Here is a 16,630-nt window from a genome sequence, read left to right on the forward strand (position 1 = left end):
GCTCTTTGGGACCAAATTTAGATAAGCAGTAGTCTAAAAACAAGATCTTAATCCTGGTCCATGCAGCACAACCCTGAGTCCATATAGGACCCACTCCAAGGAGCAGTTACAGCCTTTCCTCTCCACTGCAACATCAAATAATTTCCTGTTAGTATGTTTAGTTTCCTTTGTATCAGTTCACATTTTAAACCAACGCAAGTCTGCCAGCTCTCCAGTGGTTCATAAAGTGAAGAGCCTCCTGTGTCACAGCCGCCTTCTCTCTGGGGAGACGGGAAGAAAGTTGCCTGAGCTTCATCCTTTGCAGAAATAAACCTGTTCAGGAGCATCGAGCTGAAACTGTTTTTAAAACAACAGCTCTTAAAAAATCTGGGACTTCAAAGTCTTAATTATAAAGCTATTTGACTGAAAGCACAAACCTGGGAGTGCAAGAAATTGATTTTTTAAAAAATAACATAATTGAAACACTGCTCAGAAGTCCTCTGAGTATAATATTTTAATTCTATTAAATTCATAAGGCATAAATCTTACACAAGTTTCAGACAAGAAATAGGCAGCATCTCTCTATCTCCTCAGGTGGGAACCCAAGTACACAAATCAGCCCTCAAGAAGCCCTGGCCAGACATTCGTGTGTCCTGGGAGTCTGGCACTGTCCCTTCATCATGTCCTGCTGCTGTCCTCCCATCATGTCCTGCTGCTGTCCCTTCATCACGTCCTGCTGTTGTCCTCCCATCATGTCCTGCTGCTGTCCTCCCATCATGTCCTGCTGCTGTCCTCCCATCATGTCCTGCTGCTGTCCCTCCGTCATGTCCTGCTGCTGTCCTCCCATCATGTCCTGCTGCTGTCCCTCCGTCATGTCCTGCTGCTGTCCCTACATCATGTCCTGCTGCTGTCCCTTCATCATGTCCTGCTGCTGTCCCTACATCACGTCCTGCTGCTGTCCCTCCGTCATGTCCTGCTGCTGTCCCTTCATCACGTCCTGCTGTTGTCCTCCCATCATGTCCTGCTGCTGTCCCTCCGTCATGTCCTGCTGCTGTCCCTCCGTCATGTCCTGCTGCTGTCCCTTCATCACGTCCTGCTGTTGTCCTTCCATCATGTCCTGCTGCTGTCCCTTCATCACGTCCTGCTGCTGTCCCTTCATCACGTCCTGCTGCTGTCCTCCCACCATGTCAGACAGGCCAGATCTGACTTCTGCCTGTTTTTCAATCCTGTGCCCGCCTGGCCCAGGCCGATCTCTCACGCTGCTGTTGCCTCTGTGTGGCTGCAGACGGTAACACAGATGTGAAAATGCTCCTGCAGCATCCCGCCCATGACCAGACACTTTAAATCCTCCCGTAACAGCTCCTTTGGCCTTCAGGGAGCTAAAACCCTTCCTTGTAAAATATAAACTTCGGGGATATTCACAGACATCTTTTAAATTGTCTGCAACATTTTGAATAAGCTGACAATGTACTGACCCTTTGGGGTAAAACCAGGCCCTTTTTTGCACGTTTACACAGCACTTGGCATCACAAGATCAAGCCAGATCCCAGGTGCTGCTGAGTCAGCTCAGCCGCGCTGTCAGGTCCAGCCCTGCACAGTGTGAAGTGTGACCTTCTCCATCCCCCTTTTCCTTCAGGGCCACGGGCTCTTTGGGGTAGTTGCTGAGGAACCAGCAGTATCTCTGGAACCAAAAACCTAGAGAAATCACCCATTAAACAACTTCATGCTGCTCTCAGAGCAGCGTAAGATTCTCTCTTCCCAGTCTGCCCAACCCGAGGGCCACCAGTGCATCACCACCAGTGCATCACCACCAGTGCGTCACCACCAGTGTGTCACCGCCAGTGCGTCACCGCCAGTGAGTCACCGCCAGTGCGTCACCACCAGCGCGTCACCGCCAGTGCTTCACCGCCAGCGCGTCACCGCCAGTGCGCCACCACCAGTGCGTCACCACCAGTGCATCACTGTCAGTGCGTCACCACCAGTGCATCACTGTCAGTGCGTCACCGCCAGCGCGTCACCACGCGTCACCGCCAGCGCGTCACCGCCAGCGCATCACCGCCAGCGTGTCACCGCCAGCGCTTCACCACCAGTGCGTCACCGCCAGTGCATCACCGCCAGTGCTTCACCACCAGCGTGTCACTGCCAGTGCTTCACCACCAGTGTGTCACCACCAGCGTGTCACCACCAGTGCGTGACCGCCAGTGCATCACCACCAGCGTGTCACTGCCAGCGTGTCACCGCCATGGGGATGGGATCTGTTCTCACCACACACGTTGTGCCCAGAGTGAGGAGCATCCCCCAGCCCTCAGCTGCTCCCTCACCCACCGCTCCTCCCCAGAGAGGTGGACACGAGCCGACAACCCCCCAGCAGATCCCCCCGTTTCCTCCGGTGCCACATCCCCTCCCCGCCCCCCGCGGGGTGCTGAGCCCAGCAGCCGTGCCCCGCGCTGTCTGGGCTTTCGCACCTCCTCAGCTCTTCCTTCTCACTCAAAACATCACGGAGCACACCTGAGGTGCCACCATCTGTCCTTGCAAAGGTGAAATAAATAGACTGAACAGCAGAGTCAGTTCTACTGTTAAGCGGCATTCTTTGTTTTATCAGCGCTGGGGAACTCTGGGGATCTTCCTCCATAAGTGCCCCCAAGACTGAACACTCTTGCATTGCTCATATTCTCATAATTATTACATATGCATTACAATTTTTGAAAATTTTTACATACATCTATACTAAAAATAATTGTGTTAGTTATAATTGTTTAGTTTCTTACTCACAATACACCTACTAATTATTAGTTAAACATAAACTAAGCACTCCACTTCTAAACCATGTGTTCACCTTGTCTCCCTCTTGTCCTGCAGAAGGATCTAAAACTTGAAAAATGTCCCCTCGTTTTGCAGGTGGTCAGAAAGCATCGATCTCGTATCGATTGGTTAATGATGGGCACGTCTTTGGTAACTTAATCACAGTGTACATTAATTTAGCGGACCCGCGGACACACGGACCCCCGGACACACGGACCCGCGGACACAGCTCTGCCCCAGCCCCGACCCCCTGCACCCGCAAGGGGCCCAGGAGGCGACGTCCGGCCCGGCCCGTGCCGAGGAGCCGCCCGTCCGCTGCCACATTAGGCAACATAGCGGCGCCTCGGTAGACATGGCCCTCACGTAGTCACGTGACGGGGAGGCAGGTCGCCACGTGATGCCGCTGCTCCGGAGATCATGTGACCAGCTGCCCGGAGTTCGCACGCGGGAGCACGGTCCGCGCGCTGGCAGCTGCCATGGGAACGCGGTGCCCGCTGCTGCTGCTCCTCCCGCCGCTGCTGCTGCCGGCGGCCGCTGCCGCTCCCGGTGGGTGCCCCGAACCGCCCCGCCCTGCCGCGGGACTCACGGGCCGCCCGGGGCCGAGCCCGGAGCGGGACCCTCCAACCGGCCTCCCTGGGCCCCCGACGGGGCCTCGAACCGGCCTCCCTGGGCGGGAGCCCCCAGCCAGCCGGGGGGTGCTGGGCCCGGTTGCCGGGCCGGGCCGGTTGCCGGTTTCCGTGTGGTGACTGTTCCGCTCCAGCTGCCGGGCCGGCGGGGCCCGGCCTGCAGGAGCAGTTCTTCCCGCAGGTGCGGGACCACTTCAGGTTCGAGCCCGACGGCAGCGAGACCTTCCCGCAGCGGTTCCTGCTCTCAGGTGGGTCCTGGGCTGGCTGCCGAGCCGCTCCCAGCCCGCGCGGCTCTGCCGGGGCCTCGCTGTCTGTGTCACCCGCTCCCGCGCGCGCACAGAGCCCCCGCTGTGTGCTCAGCGCTGCCAGGAGCCGGCGTGAGCCGGGCGCCTGTCGCTCGGTGTCACCGTGTCCTCCCCCGGTCTGCCGCTCTGGCCGCGGGTGCGGGACTGACCTCTGCAGCAAGAACGCACGCAGAGCAGCGGCTGTGTGAGGCTCACAGGGCTGGCTCTGGGCGAGCGTGTCTGCAGGTGGCCACAGCACTGACACGGAGAAACAGACTGAACAGCAGAGTCAGTTCTACTGTTAAGCGGCATTCTTTGTTTTATCAGCGCTGGGGAACTCTGGGGATCATCCTCCATAAGTGCCCCCAAGACTGAACGCTCTTGCATTGCTCATATTCACATAATTATTACATATGCATTACAACTTTTGAAAATTTTGACATACAGTACATCTATACTAAGAAACGATTAATGATGTTAGTTGTAATTGTTTCGTTTCTTACTTACAATACATCTATTAATTATTAGTTAAATATAAACTAAGCACTCTGCTTCTAAACAATGTATCACTTAATCTTCTGTCTCCCTCTTGTCATGCAGAAGGATCTAAAACTTGAAAAATATCCCCTCGTTTTGCAGGTGGTCAGAAAGCATTGATCTCATATCGATTGGTTAATGATGGGTACACTTTTGTAACTTAATCACAGTGTACGTTAATTCAGCAGCTTCTCTTCAGCATCTCTTACAAGTGCAGCTCAGTGCTCTTAATGCTGCAGGAAAAACAAATAGTGACCTCAACATTACGCTGTGTACCCGTCATTCTAAGGAGTGAAGATAACTGCTCTTGGGTCAGGGTTTTGCATTATTTAAAGCCCTGCACCTTTAGATAGCTTAAGCTGTGCTGAACAATGAGGGCGCCCAGCAAGGAGCCGGCAGCGTCCTCCTTTCTTTCTAGCCAAATAACTAGTTATCTTCTGTGCACCGGACAGGGAGAGGAGGCTCGGCTGAGCAGCCTGTGACCTGTTGCGTGTTTTCCAGTCCTGCCTGCTCAGAGGAACCCGGGAGAGAACAAGGCCGGAGCTGTGAGCAGCAGCAGCGCGGAGCGGCCCAGCGGGGCTGCACACGCGCCGGCTCCCTTCACATCGCCCGCTCTCTGCAGCTTGTCCAGCACCCGCTCACAGACGTTTCACCAGGCGTGAATCCCTGGATCAGTTCAGCCCAGAGACAGGGAACACCGGTGACTTTTGATAGCGTGCTCAGGGCTGAAATGTCACCGATTAAGTGGCCATTTTTGAACAGAGCTTCAGGATCACCTAGTTGTGCCGCATTTCACGACTTTGGTTTTCTTTTTAAAGTGTTTTGTCTGTGTGTCCTGGGCAGAGCCCAGTGATGTTTCTGAGAAACAAAACATGAAGATCAAATTTCTGCTGGTTTGCAAATAATTTCTTGCTCAAAAATCCTGTGAGAAGTTCCATTCACCTCTACTGCTTCTTGTGCAATATGAGACTTTTCACATTATCAGTGGGAACTTGAAGGAGACTGTTATTTCACAACCAGGCATCTGACTGTCTGGAGGTTAGCTGGCAGTTCCCCAGGATTTCAGTATAAAAATAGACACCTTTTTAAGCAACCCATATAGTTTGGTTTTGGCTCCTACAAATGGTTGTTTACTGCAGGAGCCACGAAGTATTTCAGACAAAAAGCCGGAGTAAAGACAGCACTTGAGTTTCCTACCTGGTACCCGGAGCAAATGCAACACAGGCAGGATCTTTGTTAACAAAGAGCAGCAGTTTTGCTCACTAAAGGTTTCAAACCCATTTCCAAGCCAGATCCTGCTTTGGCAAGTCAGTGTTGAGAATACCAAGAATTAAATTCACATATCTCTGTTAATAGCAATAGCCTTGTGTGACATGTCCATAGGGCAACCACTGTTGGCGGGTCCCTGTGGATGATGTGGCAATGCGTTGAAATCAGCATTTAACTGATGGTCTGGGGTCTGTCGGTGAACAAAGCTATTTATTATCCCCCTTAATTCCTGTGCAGTTTAAGATAAGCTAAAATCAAATGTTTGTTAAAGTCAGCAAGCATTAAAGCAACTATTTGTTAGATAAGCAAGTGCTTGTATCATCAGACAGCTTGTCCTGCCAGGCACAATTTCCCTTCAGTTATAAACAAATCAGAGGGTGAAGCACATCATATGTCATCATGTATATATGTGTTATGTCATATGATAAATATATATGTGTGTGTTACATATATAAGATATAGCAGCAGCAGCAGCATATCCTGGGCTGCATCCCCAGCCCTGGGAGCAGCAGGTTTGGGGGATTCTGCCCCTCTGCCCAGCTCTGTGAGACCCCCCTGCAGTGCTGGTCCAGCTCTGGGTGCTCAGCACAGGACACACATGGAGCTGCTGGAGAGCGGCCAGAGGAGCCCCAGGAATGACCCGAGGCTGGAGCAGCTCTGCTGGGGACAGGCTGAGAGAGCTGGGGTGCTCAGTCCGGCCTTTCCGGACTTAAAGGAGAAAGATGGAGAGATATGTTTTACCAAGGCCAGTAGTGACAGGACAAGGGGTGATGGTTTTAAACTGAGGGTGGATTTGGATTGGATGTAAAGAAGACATTTTTTATGATGAGGATGGCGAGACACTGCCCAGAGAAGCTGTGGAGGCCTCATTGTGGAAGCGTTTGAAGTCAGGCTGGATGGGGAAGGTGTCCCCGTGGGAAGGGGCTTGAGCTGGATGATCTTTGAAGGCCCTTTCCAACCCAAACCATTCTGCCATCTGTGATCTGCAGCTCGGCTCTGCGTTACACATCAGAGCAGGGGCAGCGGGGAGATGCAGGCGATTCCCTGACATCCGTTCCGGGGGAAAAGTGGTTTGGGATGAGTTGGGCTGAAAAGCGTATGTAAGTAGGAAATTGCTCTTCTGGGGGGCAACTGTTTCCAAATGCCTTGCAGAACTTGAGGCAATTTTAAGGCAGAAGTGGAAGTTCCTGGCCATGTGCTGATCTCATGGAAGCTCTTATTTACCCCACTCAAATGAGAGATTTCTCTTGCCTGGCCTTTCTGACACCTTCGTGCCCTGGCTTGGGTCTTAGGGATGAGCCTGTTCACAGTGCTCTTCCTTGTTAAGCTCCTGCCCAACCTCACCAACAGTAGCCTCATTCCATGATCATGTGTGGTTTTGTTTTGGTGGTGGGTTTTTGGCTTGGTTGGGTTTGGGTTTAACTTTCTTCTGTCTATTATCTCAGCAAAGTTCTGGAAGAAAGGATTTGGACCCATCTTTTTCTATACTGGCAATGAAGGTGACATCTGGAATTTTGCTCAGAACTCCGACTTCATATTTGAATTAGCAGAGGAACAGCAAGCGCTTGTGATTTTTGCTGAGCATGTGAGTATTTTAGTCATGCATACTATAGAGTCTTGTCATGTTCAGTATTACCAAATTCAGCTTTCTGTAGGTCTGGAAAAATACTAACAGCTCTTGCTGTGAAGCTGCAGTACAGCTGCTGTCACGGTAGCAGCTTTGTACGTAACCGTGGCTTCTGAAGTTTTTTCCTATGCCTACCAGCAGTGCAGGACGCAGACTGCTGTTCCAGTACAACCTACACCACCGTGTATTTCCTTTAGAACAGCGCTTTTGTTGGGAGTTTCCACAGGCCTTGAACTCCTCACTGGACTAGAAAGCTATTTTGTTTGGATAATATTTAGTCTCTCTAGCCTGCGAAGTCCCAAGGCAACCTTTCCCACACCACTCTATTAAATCTGCTATTCCATAACTTATGCATGAAGAGATTACCCTGTTCCCTTTTCTAGCTGGGGGTTTCAGGAGAGAGACACATGAGGGAGACACACGCCAAGGGCCCACTTGGCAGCCACTGAACTTGTCATGGAGTGTCCGTCCTCTCCAGGGTATGACCTGAAAGTCTCTGTTTATCAGACGCAGGAGACAAAGCACTTCCTCAGTTACAAACTGGAGGACACCATGCGTGCTGTTATCGTTCCTGTTTGTACACACTTATCCCAGTTCTGTAGTGAGAACAGAGAAGACCCAGACGTGGACAGCAGCGTTTCCGCAGCATCTGTCTTTCCTTTCAGAGGTACTATGGGAAGTCTCTCCCATTTGGACTTGAGTCAATGCAGCCGAAGAACACCGGTCTGCTCACCGTGGAACAAGCCCTCGCTGACTATGCAGTGCTAATTACTGAGCTTAAGCAGCAGTACGGTGCTGCGGACTGTCCTGTCATTGCTTTTGGAGGCAGGTAAGGGTTGTGCGCTCCTTCCCATCTCTGTTCTCATAGATCTGTTTGGCTCTCAAGCAAGTTGTAAAGGCTGAGCTTTACACTCTGGGATAGAGAGCAGATCCACCTGTGCCTGAGCTCCCCAGAGCTCATCACCAGCTCCCAGTCAGCTCTCCCGTGAAGAATTAGTGTTGGTTGTGATTGCTTTGGGGAAGCACCACTGACTGGATGTTTCTGGGCATCTTCAGTGTATGTCAGCCAGATCTTCAGAAAACAAGAAATTTCTCCTGCACAATAAGAACATTTTACAATGGAAATACAGAAAACTAAAAATTGGTGGAATATTCTTTCCAGGGGCTACCCAGCATTTTACTAAACACAGCTTCTTTAGCAACATCCACCCATTTTCCTTGCAGGCTTCTTTATAATTCTGCTCTCCAACCTGCTGCTTGGTTGCTCCTGGCTTCCCAGCAGAAATCCTTCCCTAAAGCGCTTGCTGTGCTGCAGCTCCAAGATGCGCTGGTGCGATGTCCTTGTCCCTTGAGTGGCTCCCCACACTTACAGCAGAGCAGCGCTTCCCTTTAAAAGGCTTCCACTGAGGGCAGGGCTTCTACCTGGGCTGCAGTGAGCGAACAAGCGCTGGAGCTGACACTTGTCATTAAGCTTCCAGCTGACGGTGCTGGTGCTGGGCCTGTTGATCTCGGGGGTGTCTGTGCTGTGGCTGCTGGGCCAGCAGCGGTGTCGGCAGGGCCGGAGCTGTCCTGGGGCCGGGGCTCAGACAGCCTGCGTCGTGTAAATCAGCATACAGTCCACAGCAGCCCCACACAGCACTAAACCCACGTGAAGAACACGGCCACACAGCCGTGCCGGAGCAGCACAGCATTCCCCATGGCAGGAATAAGAGCCCTCTTCTGTTGCTTATAACTTTGCCAAACTTTAACCTGAAATTACTTGTAATAGGCTTCAACTAATGCCTGTTTCCAAGACCAGGGTTAGAGAAATGCATATTTCTTTACATGTGGGTGATATGGAAATGATATTTACTGCAACCACTTGAAGTGGTGGGGAGGGAGACTTGAATACCTGGAAGCTTAAAGTCAGACTGGGCGTTACCTGCGTTTTGGGGATGTCATTTGCCACCCCCAGGAGTGACCATAGAGTAACTCCACAAACATCAGCATATCACACAGTCACAGAATGTCAGGGACTGGAAGGGCCCTGGAAAGCTCATCCCGTGCAATCCCCCCATGGAGCAGGAACACCCAGATGAGGTTACACAGGAAGGTGTCCAGGCGGGTTGGAATGTCTGCAGAGAAGGAGACTCCACAACCCCCCTGGGCAGCCTGGGCCAGGCTCTGCCACCCTCACCAGGAACAAGTTTCTTCTCATGTTTAAGTGGAACCTCCTGTGTTCCAGTTTGCACCCATTGCCCCTTGTCCTGTCACTGGTTGTCACCAGAAGAGCCTGGCTCCATCCTCCTGACACTCACCCTTTATATATTTATAAATATTAATGAGGTGTTCATATGAATGAATTTTGTCCCTTTGTCTTTTTCTAGCAACCCTTAATATACCTGCACATTGTGACACCAAGGTGTCTTTGAGGTTTTTTTGTGGTATATGTTAATGTCTTCCCTTCCCTCCACCAGTGCTGATCATCTATGCAGCTGTTATTTGGGGGATACTCTCCACTTCGCAGCACTAGGGAGGGCTGCATGTTCTGTAGTGTTCAGGCACCCTATGCAAAAAGCCTGGCTACTCTTTATAATCCTGTCTGCAAAACGTGTCTCCTTCCCGCATTGAAGAGCTTCACTTGAGCCCCACTGGGTTCTGCGCTGGAGCTCTCGGGGCACCCTCCGGATGGGGCAGTTAGATCCTCAGGCAGGATTTGTGTTTGGCTGCAGAAGAAAACAGAGCTGCTGTGTTCCCACCGGCGCTGGCTTGAGCAGAGGGCAGTAAGAACACATTGTGTGCTGCCCGCTGCCCAGAACTGGATCTTTTCACGTGAGGATGGCATTGGCTAGCTATGCATAAACTTGTTGTTGTCTTGGGTTAGGTGAGCCTGTGAATGCTGGCCTGAACTTTCAAGTTACCATGTTATAAGGTGTCTGTTAGAGGAAATATTAATAAGTCTCTTGTCTCTCCTGTGGCAGCTACGGAGGAATGCTGAGTGCTTACATGAGGATGAAGTACCCAAACATCGTGTCGGGAGCATTAGCTGCCAGTGCCCCTCTGCTGTCTGTGGCTGGGCTTGGAGACCCCACGCAGTTCTTCAGAGATGTAACAGCAGTAAGTAGTATCTCTTTTGAGGAGCATTTTTTTTTCCTTTAAGGAGGCTGGGTGTTTTTCCTTTTCCATGTGTTTAAACATATTTCTTCACAGTGTCAGTGCTGGGCAGAGAATGCAGCTGAATGGGAAGCTGGAAGGAGCAGCAGCAGCTGTGATGCTGAGCTCTGCCGTAGCTGTGGCACCGGGCCCAAAGGTGCTGGTCTGTTGAGCCGCACAACTCAGTTCCAGCATTTCAGTACCACTAAGGATTCACTTCCCCATTTCTAGTGACTTGATCGTATTACAGCCTGCAAGTTTTCCTTTGTGGCTGGCTGAACCCCCTTTGGGAAACTTATTCTTCAAATTCTCTCCCCAGATGCTGTATTTTGCACTGATGTCAATACCCAGAGGAAGGTGTTATTGCTTAGAACTGACTTGGTTTATAAGGAAATGTACTACCTGGTAGTACTGAAATCTTGTGATAGTGTCTGTTTTGCTTCTTTTCAACACGAGTTTCTAGATTGGGCTGACACGGGTGGCTTTGCATGAACTACCTGTGTATGAAATTTGTGGTCTTTTAGCTCTTATTTACATATATGAAAACCTTACTTCAATGCAGAGACTTACAAGACAGATAGCATTACCGGTAAGTGTAAAGAAGATACTATCGTATGAAAACAAACACAATAGTATTAGAAACTCTAACTGTATAAGAGAATAAAAGACATCTAATCTTCAAATTACATGTTTTAAAACAAAAAATGTGATAGTACTTAATTGTCTAACGGGTCCTGCAGTGGGAATGCTCCCCTGGTTGAAGCCGATTCCTTCTCAGAAGCCCTTTCCAGCTGAGAGCTCTGTCTTGCTTCAGATGTGAATATACTGTGAGTCATTAACACACCCCTGAAATTAGGGCTTGGACCTTTACACGTGAAAAAACCTTTCCAGTTGATTTTAAAATATGCTCTGGCTGCAGTGCTAAGCCGACCTCTGTGCTGGGAAACCAAGCACTTTGTGTTGTTGTCAAAGTAGTTCCTTCCTCATTCAGTGTGTTCACATAAATCTGAATTCAGTTGTTCCTCTTGGTGAGACAACCCCTGGGAGCTGTTAAAACTAATGAAGACACAAACCCTTCATGAGTCATTGCAGGAGCTCTCTCTTCTCTGAGTCACAGTGCGTTGTCTCAAAGCAGCTTTCTCTGTGACTTCTGCTGACCTTTTCCAGCTCACTTCATAAGCCTCCAGGTCACAGGGCAAGTGAGCAAAGGGCAGAAACCCGATATTGCATAAGGCATTTGTGTAAGACCAGGTTATATATGCCCACTGCCCTACCTGCTGCAGGCAGAAAGCCCCTGTGTGAATACAACACATAGAATCATAGAATCATTTCAGCTGGAAGAGACCCTCGGGATCATCAAGTCCAACCATAACCTAACCTGACTCTGGCACTAACCCATGTCCCTAATAACCTCGTCTAAACGCCTTTTAAACCCCTCCAGGGATGGTGACTCCACCACTGCCCTGGGCAGCCTGTTCCAGTGCCTGACAACCCTTTCCGGGAAGAATTTTTTCCTAATATCCAATCTAAATCTCCCCTGGTGCAACCTGAGGCCATTTCCTCTCATCCTGTCACTTGTTTCTGGGGAGCAGAGCCCGACCCCCCTGGCTCCAAGCTCCTTTCAGGCAGTTCAGAGATCAGAAGGTCTCCCCTCAGCTCCTGTTCTCCAGCTGAACCCCCCAGGTCCCTCAGCCGCTCCATCACACTTGTGCTCCAGCCCCTCACCAGCTCCGTTCCCTCCTCTGCACTCTCTCCAGTATTTCAATGTCCTTCTTATGATTTGGGGCCCCAAACTGACCCCAGGATTCAAGGTTTGGCCTCACCAGTGCCGAGTACAGTGACACAATCACTTCCCTAGTCCTGCTGGCCACACCATTCCTGGTACCAGCCAGGATGCTGGTGGCCTCTTGGCCACCTGGGCACACGCTGGCTCATGTTCAGCCCCTGTCACCAACACCCCCAGGTCCTTTTCCACCGGGCACTTTCCAGCCGCTCTTCCCCAGCTGCAGCGTTCATGGGGTTGTTGTGACCCAGGTGCAGGACCCAGCACTTGGCCTTGTTGAACCTCAGACAATTGGCCTCAGCCCAGCGATCCAGCTGGTGCTTCCCATAAGGCAGGAGCTGCTCAGGCCATTACCTTCAGATCAGTTCAGACATCTGGATAAGGTGGGATTCAAAAGAGTAAAGCTGGCAGTCTGGAGGGAGAACAGCTTTCCTTGGAACGGCTGTAATGCCTCCTGCCTCTGCTTCTGCAATAGCTCCACTGAACTGGTCCTGGGTCTGCAGGGGAGACTGGGGTGGGTGGTGGTTCCTCAGCAAGTGAGAACGGAACGGGTGGTGGTTCCTCAGCAGGTGAGGACAGAACGGGTGGTGGTTCCTCAGCAGGTGAGGACAGAACGGGTGGTGGTTCCTCAGCAGGTGAGAACGGAACGGGTGGTGGTTCCTCAGCAGGTGAGGACAGAACGGGTGGTGGTTCCTCAGCAGGTGAGGACGGAACGGGTGGTGGTTCCTCAGCAGGTGAGAATAGAACAGATGGTGGTTCCTCAGCAGGTGAGGACAGAACGGGTGGTGGTTCCTCAGCAGGTGAGGACAGAACGGGTGGTGGTTCCTGGGGGGGCAGGCAGGGCAGCAGCCCAGCGCTGCCTCACGGGAGCTCAGCTGTTGCAGTAGCCAGGGCAGACCTGCTCCTCTGTCCCAGGCTGATCCATCCCCACACTCCAATTAGAGCCATTAGTAGATGAAGATCAGTAAGTGCATCCAGAAGGAGATTTGGAACTCCCTAAATGGATGGCCAGTTAAAGAGGTTGGGTCTTTGTGAGAAAAAGGCTTAACTAGTGATTTGTCATTACTTAACCATTGCTCTAGCAAGGCAAAGGAACCTTAAAAGAGCCCTAATAATTCTTATTATTACAAAGCATGGTTTGCCAGCAGATCTGAACCTGACTTGTTATCTGACAGAAGAGAAACAGTTTGGATTGCTAGACCCCTTAGTGACAGGCGCAACTTGTTCTCCAGCATAACCAGCCATAGCTCTTCAAACACACCATAACTGCTTTTTCAGGATCAGTGATGTTTTTCCCGAGAAAAAGGACATGGCCTTCTTGGCCAGCTGGCAGGTCACCGGCGAGCCTAGGGAAAGCAGGTCTGGGTTCCCAAGCCAGCTCTCTGCCCTCCGTGTATAACTGACCTCTCCACAGCTCCTTCCCACAGGCAGAGTGCAGATGGAAGGACGCTGTTGTGTGTTGAAAAACAAAAAATAATAATTATAAAAATTAAAAAAAAAAATCTTTTGGGCGTAGCAGCCTGGTGTGCTCTTCCCACATCCTGGCTGATGTGTCTGCTTGCTGCTTCATGTCCAGTCTAACGGCTGCACTAAATGCAGAGTGTTGTGCCCACCAGCTCATCCCATGGCCTGGGGACACAGCTGCTGCTGGTGTGAGCAGTGCAGACTGCTGGCATCTGCTGGGACGTGCTGGTTGTCAGCGCTGCTGTCACTGCTGGTGTCACTGCTGGGACGTGCTGGTTGTCAGCGCTGCTGTCACTGCTGGTGTCACTGCTGGGACGTGCTGGTTGTCAGCACTGCTGTCACTGCTGGGACGTGCTGGTTGTCGGTGCTGCTGTCACTGCTGGGACGTGCTGGTTGTCGGTGCTGCTGTCACTGCTGGGACGTGCTGGTTGTCGGTGCTGCTGTCACTGCTGGGACATGCTGGTTGTCAGTGCTGCTGTCACTGCTGGGACGTGCTGGTTGTCAGCACTGCTGTCACTGCTGGGACGTGCTGGTTGTCGGCGCTGCTGTCACTGCTGGGACGTGCTGGTTGTCAGCACTGCTGTCACTGCTGGGACGTGCTGGTTGTCAGCGCTGGTGTCACTGCTGGGACATGCTGGTTGTCAGCACTGCTGTCACTGCTGGGACGTGCTGGTTGTCGGTGCTGGTGTCACTGCTGGGACGTGCTGGTTGTCAGCGCTGCTGTCACTGCTGGGACGTGCTGGTTGCCTGGAGGACAAGGCAGAAGCGCTGGCGTCACTGCTCCTGGAGATGCAGATGAGGTTCTGACCATGGGCAGTAACCTGTGTCACCTCCTGGCACTTCAGGCAGTTCTTCCCGCTGTAGCCTCCACACGGATCTCTGTGCAACCCTGATCCTGTGTCTTTTCTGTCCCTTTAGGATTTCGACAAGTCCAGCCCAGGCTGCGTCCCAGCTGTCCGCAAAGCCTTCCAGCAGATCAAGGATCTGTTCCTGCGTGGAGGTGAGGAGAACCAGCCCTGAGACGGCTTCCCAAGGGCAGCCAGCGGGCAGGCCCGGCCGTCTGGAGAAACACTGGTTTGGTTTTACTTCAGCTACGTTTTCAGATGGTTCAGCTGAATCAATGCAAATGCCCACCTGCCTGCCTTTTTCTGCTTGCATGATTGATTTTTCATTTAGTGAGCAGTTTCAGTTAGCATTAAAATCAGTAACTGACACCAAGATGAATGCATCTCTGTGGAAGCTTGTACAGCGTTAATGAAACCACGTTTTCTGCACAAGTACAAAAACACCTGCGGGTGCAAACCGCTGTCATTTTATGCTGGCAAAGCCTCATGTTTCACCAGATATTTGTCCTCAACACCCACACCATTGACAACTCTTCAGGTGGGTGTGACAGCTGCATGGCTCAGCTCACTGGACTTATCTGAGAAATATTTGGAAAGCAGTGTAGGTCTCAAAGCAGCCATCACGGTCTCCTTCGTCCCCACCTGTGGACAGTTAGGTGATGTCAAGGACAGGGACCGATGAAAACCTCTGGGATGTCTCCCAGGTAGGCCAGACTAGATATTGCAGTGTCTCCCGGGAGCCCTGCGTGGTGTTGGAACCGTCGCGGTGGGCTCGTGCTCCATCTCCAGGCCTGGTTTGTGCTGTGGTGCTGCGGGGCAGGGTCTGTGTGCTTGCGACAGCCGCTCCGGCTGCCTTGCTGCAGGGGCTGCTCCTGCCATTGCCCAGAGGAGCCAGGGGTCCAAAACCTCATTTAGCTTTGGGTCAAAGCAGGAAATACGTTACCGTTAAATAGCCAACGTCTTCAAGGTCCGTCTGGGGCCACACTGTCTGCAACGGGATGGATAAGGTGGGATTATTTAAAGCTTAGGCCCTCGAGTGAGTGCAGGTCCCAGACCTTGTGTTTCCAAGTGCAGACAGCCGGGCTGCGATGGGAGCTTGTAGGGTCGCACAGGGACAGACAGGAACTGCAACTCCAAAACGTGGGGAATGGAAATGGAGTGTGTTTCCCCAGCAGAAATTCAAAGGTATATGAGTGCAGCTTGAAGGAATCTCTTCTAAGATAAATTTCCTGACTCCAGCTGACCTGAAGTTTCAGGAGTTTTTTGTGACTTTGTGAGGACTGTTCTTACTTGGCAAGTCTTACTGCAAATGCACCCATCTCCCAGGGAGCTCGTTTTGTTTTGCTGACAGTTCTTCCAGCTGTTGAATCGCACTGGGACCTGTGTGCTGTGCCCTGTGTGAGAGCTTGGCTGGGGACGCGGCCCTGCAGGGCGCAGCGCAGCGGGAGGCAGCGCAGGACACCGAGCTGCTCTGGGTGCTGTGCCAGCAGGACTGCTGCTCTCTGGGGTGCGGACTCCTCCGGCACTCCTGGGGGTGTCGGTGGCTCTGGGAGGGGCAGCCCCTGGGCCACGGGCCACGTCAGGCCCTGAGGCTGCACCGGGAGCTGTGCCTGAATAACCACGTGTGTGCAAATTCAGATGTAACGTGTCCTTCCCACTAGAAACCTTATCTGTGTGTTACAGCATCTCCTTATGCCTGAGTGAAACAAGGTGCTGAAGCCTGGTATTATTTTCCTCTGTTGAAGTTTGTGCCTTTTTGTTTTCCTTCCTTCTGCAGCCTATGATGAAATCAGCAGCAAAATGGCCACGTGCAATAAGGTCTCTACCAAGGAGGATGTTTACCAACTTTTTGGGTTTGCTAGAAACGCCTTCACCATGATGGCCATGATGGACTACCCGTACAAAACCGATTTCATGGGCCACCTCCCTGCCAACCCAGTGAAGGTGAGGACCAGGCCACGAGCGAGTCTCCGTTTCAGACGTGCACCCGGTGGGGGCTGCGCAGGCCGGGTACGGCCAGACACGCATCGGTGATGGCGACACGGGGTTAGTGGTGGATGTTCGGCACTTCCACTCTCACAGTGAACCTACACCTTTTAAACTCCTCTGTGAGGGGAATGCTGTGTTTGCAGTGCATTCCTGTAGGGCTCGTCAGGAGGGTTTGCTGGAGCCGCTCCTGCCCTGCTCTGCCTTTACTTTAGACACAAACGCCTGTGCAAACTTGTTGACTTCAGCTTTGAAACACTAAAAGCCTATAGCTTTTAAAAAAATGTAGTTTTGTT

The 16,630-nt window shown here is 51.7% G+C and overlaps 1 protein-coding gene across 2 annotated transcripts in view; it reads left to right on the top strand.

Annotated features, from left to right (window-relative positions):
• The first annotated feature begins 2,587 nt into the window (after positions 1-2,587).
• Positions 2,588-16,630, top strand: part of DPP7 (dipeptidyl peptidase 7) — a 28,670-nt gene continuing 14,627 nt past the window's right edge. The window contains exons 1-7 of one of the 2 annotated variants that reach the window (XM_082068004.1): positions 2,588-3,327; positions 3,542-3,655; positions 6,943-7,082; positions 7,790-7,953; positions 10,085-10,220; positions 14,422-14,503; positions 16,126-16,292. In XM_082068004.1, coding sequence (XP_081924130.1) covers positions 3,258-3,327; positions 3,542-3,655; positions 6,943-7,082; positions 7,790-7,953; positions 10,085-10,220; positions 14,422-14,503; positions 16,126-16,292 — 873 coding nt within the window. In that variant the 5' untranslated portion in view covers positions 2,588-3,257. Of the gene's footprint in view, positions 3,328-3,541; positions 3,656-4,680; positions 6,243-6,942; positions 7,083-7,789; positions 7,954-10,084; positions 10,221-14,421; positions 14,504-16,125; positions 16,293-16,630 lie in introns of those variants that run through there. The other variant, XM_082068005.1, reaches the window with a different exon arrangement.

This window comes from Streptopelia decaocto (assembly GCF_964273445.1).
Source record: "Streptopelia decaocto genome assembly, chromosome: 17".
NCBI classification, from domain to species: domain Eukaryota; kingdom Metazoa; phylum Chordata; class Aves; order Columbiformes; family Columbidae; genus Streptopelia; species Streptopelia decaocto.